The following is a 6849-nucleotide window of genomic DNA, read 5'->3' on the forward strand; positions in this document are numbered from 1 at the left end:
TACATCTTTCCCCTCAAAGACCTTAACGCTCACCATGATCGACTTTGGGCGGGGGAAATCATCCGTCACTGACGGTGGCGTCATAGACGCAAGTGATGCAGACATTTTCTGCTGCAGGTGCTTTAGCAGCGCATTTTTGTAGTTTGAAAACACCTCTAGACGCGCATCGATTGCCTCGGGGCCTTACACCACAAGGTGTTGCACGCCCTCAGAGCCAAGTAAGGACATCAACTTGTTAAGCCCGTCCTGCATGCCCTGGGGCAAAGAGGAAAATTCTTCTATCCTCACCGAGGATTTGTCTAAACGACTCAGTTGTAGATTGACTACAAGTGCTACCAAGTGCAGCAGGGCTGCCGTAGCAAAACGCTTGAGGAAGCGTGCTTTAGGTCACCGACCTTTTGTCTTTACAAGAACCAATACGAGTGTAGCGGATCGCAATTCGCTATCTCCAAGAGTAGTTAGTACCTTAACCAAGGCTAATAAATTCTTCGGTTCAAATTCAAAACTCTTGTTAACGCGCCTCGATGAATCAAAACTTCTTTGTACAAGGTGCACGACAACTTTGTTGCAATGATGAAGTATCATAATCAGTAATGTTACGGATGAAGCAATGTGACTGGGGGAATGAGAGGGGAGCGAGACATATGGGGGTCTTTGTCACGCTGGACATCACGCAAGTTTCATGTTTGTAGATACTAAACATACTATAAAGTAAATGTGAATTCAAAAACAATCTAAGATTCTAAATTCTGATTATAGCAAGGGCTTTCTGCGCTACTTCTAGGTGGTGCGCTTGAGCCCATCCATCCTCTGCGTAATAGTAGAATTGTTTCTATATTTAAAGTACTGAAAGTAAATCTAACCAACTGAATGGCGAATAGCTTTTTTGCCAAACAAGACCCAATCAGGAAGAATCCGATCCGTCGGGAGACGTAGTTGCGTCGAAGTTGGCCTAAAGGCACTGCGACTTGTATACATGGACTTATTGAACAGGCGACAGACAACTTTAGGTCAAAACATTAGTAACTGACTGACTTTTTCGGTAATCTAATTATGCTCAGAAAATCCCTTGTTAACAAGTGTACCTAGTTCCCTACAAAACATGTTAACGAAGTGTCATCTGTTGAACAATAGTAGAACACTTGATGGCAGTCGACCACGACACTCAACCAGTTTTAAGTAGATTTGCGTATCTCGTCGACCTTGACTGGGCGATTCTCCGCGAGGGACTTGCTCGCGGCGAGAGCCAATAATAGAGCATCGCGAGCAGCTTCGCCCCCGACAGGAGATGGTGCGTCTGTAGTGCAAACTCGAGCAAATGCCTCCATCTCAGCAACATAAGCATCCATGTAACGCTCGACGATGAAGCGTTGAGGCAAGTCACGATGCACGTTTTCTTTCGTCGACAACACCACCTGATTTTCGTAATTATTGTCACATAACACTGAACCCTTCGATCCAAGCGCCTCAACGCGCTGGTCATAGCCAAATACCGCCTCACGGCTATTTTCGATGTTACAGATGACGCCATTGCAGAACTTAAGTAAAATCACAGCCGTATCAATGTCGCCCACAGCTGCAACTTCAGGGTTATTGCTGTGGCCCATAGCAAAAACTTCATCCACCTCACCACCGATCAAAAAACGCGCCATGTCGAAGTCATGGATTGTCATATCACAGAAAATGCCACCCGATCCCTTAATGTACTCGATCGGTGGGAGTTCGGGGTCGCGGCTGGTAATGCGGAGCATGTTCACTTTGCCGATTTCTTCGCAATTTATGGCTTTCTTGATACGAAGAAAGTTAGAATCATAGCGACGGTTGAATCCGATCACAAGCTTCACGCCAGCGTCGCTGACCTAAATAAAGCAAAAAATACTATCTATTAGTTCCGGTCTCTACAACATTTTTTATGCAGTCACGCACCGCCTTAATGGCCTTGTCGACTACCTCAAGGTTCAAGTCTAATGGTTTCTCGCAAAATATGTGCTTTTTGTAATGTGCCGCCTCGATAATCTGTTCGGCGTGCAAAGCAGTCGGAGAACAGATGACAACGGCATCAATGTCGGCTTGAAAGACTTCAGAAACGTTTTTGGTCCAGGATGCGATGCGAAAGTTTGCTGCCACAGTTTCTGCAACGTTACCTATAGGGTCAGCAATCTACCTGGCAGCATGTGATTATGTGAGCCATCTTTAAGCAGCAGTGTACGACGCGACCATCTTACAATCACGATGTCAGCGCCGATGCGTTGAAGACTCTGAACATGAACTTTGGCAATCCGCCCAGCGCCTAAGATCCCGACGCGCAAGGGCTTAGGTGAGCTGAGGCCGGACATTTTAGTGAAGTCTTGATGGAGTTAATTTCAAAGTGAGGATCATTAACATCTCCATGAGTGTCAGTACCTTCAAACTCAGCGTATCTTTACAGTATTCATTTTAGATGTTAAATTAATGAAAGGGTTTTCACGCCACGCGTCAACAAGTCCGGCTCTCGGCTTCTAAGTATATATTAGGAAATTATCTGTGATTGAAGTTGCTGCATGTACCATTATCGCATAAACATAGTCAGGGTTACAACTCGACAAGGGCTTTTATTATATCCAGAATCGTCGTTCTAATAAAGTTCATCACATTCCTTGCTGATTTCATCATTATTGTCGTGATCGTCGTGAACATCTTCGCTAGATCGATCCTTTTGCGTTTTTAAACGCACCATCACAGTCTAAAAGCCAGCTGTACAATGGCTGGTCGGTGTGCTTAAGTAGGCAGTAGGTATTTGAGTTAAAACAAAGGCTAATAAGTAGTTGCAAGCTTTCTTTAATTCGTGGAGAATGGAAATAAAGTGTGGCTGTAAGGTCAAATCTCAACGCTGATGAAGAATCATTGCAAGAGAACGTGATGCAGAATAGCATGAGCTCCACTTACAAAACTTCTCGTCAATAGTGGTACTCTAGCTACTTATCAAAGCTGAATAATAAAAATGCATTTTGAACAGCTGAACACTTTGTGACATAGTGGAACTATTCTAACGGCAACATTTGCGCGATTGAAATGTATTTGAGCAGTGGTTAGAAAGAGGCAAAGTAAATATGTTAAGGTCCAAAACTCACTATTATGTGCTATCTCTGAGCCTGTCGTCTGTAGTAGAACGTTAAGTCAAATTTTATCGGATGTCGAAACGGATACAAACTGAATTTTTGTCTGGTGGTTGCTTGTCTTCCTTAAAGCTCAATATGTAGCTGCTACATAGACATTTTCTTGCCCATACTATACTTAAGTATATTAAACGCAATTAATCTACTTATCTGCCATATTGAAAAAAAAAATATGTTTAACACATAACCTTTTTAGAATGTTATAACACATTTTGTGATTTATGAGTTATTTGGATGTGTGAGCAGTTTCCACGCTCTTAAAGATCATAATCAAGCGAGGGCCGTCTTCCACAGGTGCTGATCGACTAGCATGACAATATCGATGTGGAGAGATTTCCAGCTATGACAACGCTTTGGTAAAATGCAAGGGTTATCCTTACTTTAGGAAATCGGAGTTGTTTGGGTGTTCCCCTCTTATGAGGCCCATTGGCTTTTAAAACAAGACACACCCTACGCCATCGAGTTTTCAGGTATGGGGCGGAAGCATGAAAAACCGTGCTTTAGGGCGAAGAGTGGATTAGTCATATTCCAAGATTGGCACTTGGTCGGTAGCTGTATCAGTACGCTCATGAGTATATGTGCAAGACTGATTCAACTATGAAATAGTGGCAGAATGACTACTCGCATCGACGGCGACGGCGCGCATTGAGCTTTAAAACGAGTGCCGTTTGGCGTCTGGGTTTTCAATTGGCTTGCAAGCTCGAAAAATTGAAAATGACAAGCCGTTGTCACCTAATTCTTAAACCCCTCCCATGTCAATTCAAGAGTTGATAATCGCTTATCTTATTAATTTAAATGTCATTAGAAGGGTGCTTTTAATTGTGATTTCTCAGCTTTCGTGGTCGCCGTTGCATAATGATAGGTACAAATAATGTGGCACAGCACAGCGAGTCGAGGGACAGACACAGTATATTATCAAGTCACGAAGTGCTCTTTCAATGACCTATAAAAGGAATTGTCGGTATTAAAAATGATGACCAGCTTTTTAAGTGAAGCTGTAGGGCTCGCGATTGCGCAAATCGATTGAAAGAAACGTTTCTAAAGAAATGGTAAAGAATATTTGCTGATCAGATAAAATGTTATGTCAAGCCAACTGCTACCGAGTTGTGACTTACTCATTATCTGGTAAATGTATTTTACGACGAAAGTCACGAGATCGGAAAAGTGTATTGCAAGTTGCGAAATCTTTCTGCTGTCGAGCGATAGGCTTTTTGCGTGTCATGGAACTTTTGAACTTCAAGAAATTCGACGCGAAAACTCTCGGAGAGATGATATTACGCAAACACACTCTAATGCCCAAAATATCACACAAGTATCGAAACTGTACAGCAGTGACTGGCTTGGTCATCACGTCATCCTTTATGTCTTTGATTGAGCAGTATTACAGCACCCGTCGGCTATCCTCGAGCTTCGAACGCACAAAATGATAGCAGATATCGATTCTCTTGTGAAACTCAAGATTCTTGGTCAAAGCAATTGAGCCTTGATTATGTAAATTTAAAGCAATTCACCAAGTTCATCTTCCTTGGCTCAAACAGAAATGTTTTGAGCCAAACAGCCCCTTGGACAGCTTCTACCAACGCCATGTATCTGCTTCTGTTGATGAAAGCTCCACTGCTCACTGCTTCCTGATTCTCCAGCTAATGCAACCGGAGCTCATCATAAAAGCGTGTCCGCTTGTACTTCGCCAGATTTCAGCGTCGCCAGCCCAATCTGCGTCCGAATGACCCGATATCTCGTCTTCAGCTGACTCACAGAGTCTGATGCCATAATTTATCACTAATCAAATGTAGAGAAACAAACTCTGACGTGCATGTCAGTGCGGTGGGCATGAATCAGAAGCAAATGAGCTCAGTACTCCCAATGCAGCCGCGAGGTCTGGCTGAGTCCCATCTATAAGATTCGTCAAACAGCCAGCTACATTGCGGTAAGGCACATTTGCCATTTCCTTGCTGTGGCTGCAGCCGATTTCACAATTTTTTCGTCAACCTGAGACCATTAACTTGTGGAGTTCTGACTGGAACGCTGTTATCCATGCCGAGCTTCTTCAAAATGTTCTTCGCGAACTCAGAATGACGCATTGTATAAGCGCCCGCTAAAATGATGTCATGACTGAAATCGAAGTCAACGAGCTCAGCGCTCTTGACAGACTTGGATGGGTGTGGTCAAGGCTTTTCGAAGCCAGCGGAATTTTTATGGACACATATCTGTCAATGTTTAGAATAGAGTATTTTAGAGGTACACCTTTTGGTAGCTCCAAGCAAGTCTTCATCATATCAGGACGTTTGGGTGGACTAGATATTATCACGAATCGATTGCACAGTGCACCAAATGAAGTGTAAGTTGCAGTAATGTTTCCATTTGGCTAACAAGAAAATGTCAAGATTACCTTCTGACTGAGCACTAGAAACGTATCGCCGCTGATAAGAATGCACGTGATCGATTTAACTGGGTATAAGTGTTATCTTGGATTTAACATCACAATAGTGCACTGACCAGAAACAATGTTGTGTCAGGTCCACTGCTAGCCCTGATAACATACTTTTGTGGTTGTACGATGTATTTGTGACGCAAGCCATAAAGTATTGCATTAGAAAAATTTGGCTTATTTTGAAATTCACGACACTCTTGTGTTGATACAAATTTTAATTTATTTGTGATAGACAAAGCAAAAAATCTCCCGTTAAGGTTCTGTGCTGCGAGAGTGGGTGTCACTTAAATTATGACTTGCGCCGTTGACCTGTAATACCTAGTTGAAAGTTGCTATGTATTATCTTATTACACGGCTATACCTACTCGGCCCAGAAACGTTTGATTGGCTGAGCAGTAAGCGAGATAATAGATGCGACCCCAAACGCTGCCAACTCGCCTCAGCTCTCAAAAATCTTCTTCCTTCTCTTGCATCACTCCGGTCCTGGGTGATGTCTACTTGTTGAGTATAGAGGACCCGATTAAATGCAGCATTTGGCGATCAGAACAACCCAAGCCCAGTCGACTACAAGTTCTAAAGCGAATTCAAGATTGGGCTATTGTGTAGTGTAATCACCAATGACCTCAACGGGGAACAGAGGCGGCAGCTTGAAGCATCTGTTTGACGCGGCAGCAACGGTTAACGCGAGATGCCCGCCATATCCAGCTGATATCGAACGGCGTATTTGAACTATCGAGACGCATCATGACTGCAACTTTACAAACTCGATAGCATGACTGCACTGGCGCTTCTTTTTCCTGGAACTAAAATCTGAAGGATCCGCGCGTTTGTTATTCTACCATAAATGGTTCTTGACCCGCCAGCTACAGAACATCACTTCCTAAGCGTGTGATCGTCAATTACACGATCGCAGACGGTGTGGTCACACCATTAGCATCATTATACACAATCCTCACTCGTGAGGATTGTGTATACCAGATGCTGGTTGTTGCACCGACAACGATTGCGTTGACTGTTGCCGACATGTCAAACGAATGCGTAAATTGGACGACTTACCCGTCTTACTTTGTACTTTGCCTCCCAGAGGATCAGTGGTAATGACTCAAGCGTAGCAAGAGACGTCAACGACTCGCCCTCGACACCAACCGTCGCTGTCGCGTCAAAAGGGTGCGTCGGGTTGAAAGATCCAACCGATCCTTGTCATTCACTTGTTACACGGGGTCGCCGTGACGTGGAAATCCAAGGGCGTTAACCGTTGCTGCC

General features: G+C 43.7%; 3 protein-coding genes across 3 annotated transcripts; 2 read left to right on the forward strand and 1 right to left on the reverse strand.

Annotated features, from left to right (window-relative positions):
* Positions 1-1175: 1175 nt before the first annotated feature.
* PHALS_10379 (myo-inositol 2-dehydrogenase) lies at positions 1176-2336 on the reverse strand (the record flags this gene model as incomplete). Its single annotated transcript, XM_024725794.1, has 3 exons — positions 1176-1859; positions 1927-2160; positions 2226-2336. 3 exons carry the CDS (start codon positions 2334-2336, stop codon positions 1176-1178), a joined length of 1029 nt encoding a protein of 342 aa, XP_024576535.1.
* Positions 2337-3627: 1291 nt separating this feature from the next.
* On the forward strand, positions 3628-3926 carry PHALS_10380 (uncharacterized protein; the record flags this gene model as incomplete). The annotated part of the gene is made up of 2 exons (XM_024725795.1): positions 3628-3699; positions 3762-3926. The coding sequence occupies 2 exons, from the start codon at positions 3628-3630 to the stop codon at positions 3924-3926; spliced, it is 237 nt and encodes a 78-aa protein (XP_024576536.1).
* Positions 3927-5350: 1424 nt separating this feature from the next.
* Positions 5351-5792, forward strand: PHALS_10381 (uncharacterized protein; the record flags this gene model as incomplete). The annotated part of the gene is made up of 3 exons (XM_024725796.1): positions 5351-5493; positions 5563-5607; positions 5672-5792. 3 exons carry the CDS (start codon positions 5351-5353, stop codon positions 5790-5792), a joined length of 309 nt encoding a protein of 102 aa, XP_024576537.1.
* Between the last annotated feature and the right edge of the window lie 1057 nt (positions 5793-6849).

Source organism: Plasmopara halstedii (assembly GCF_900000015.1).
Source record: "Plasmopara halstedii genome assembly, contig: Scaffold_470, whole genome shotgun sequence".
In the NCBI taxonomy this organism is placed as follows: domain Eukaryota; phylum Oomycota; class Peronosporomycetes; order Peronosporales; family Peronosporaceae; genus Plasmopara; species Plasmopara halstedii.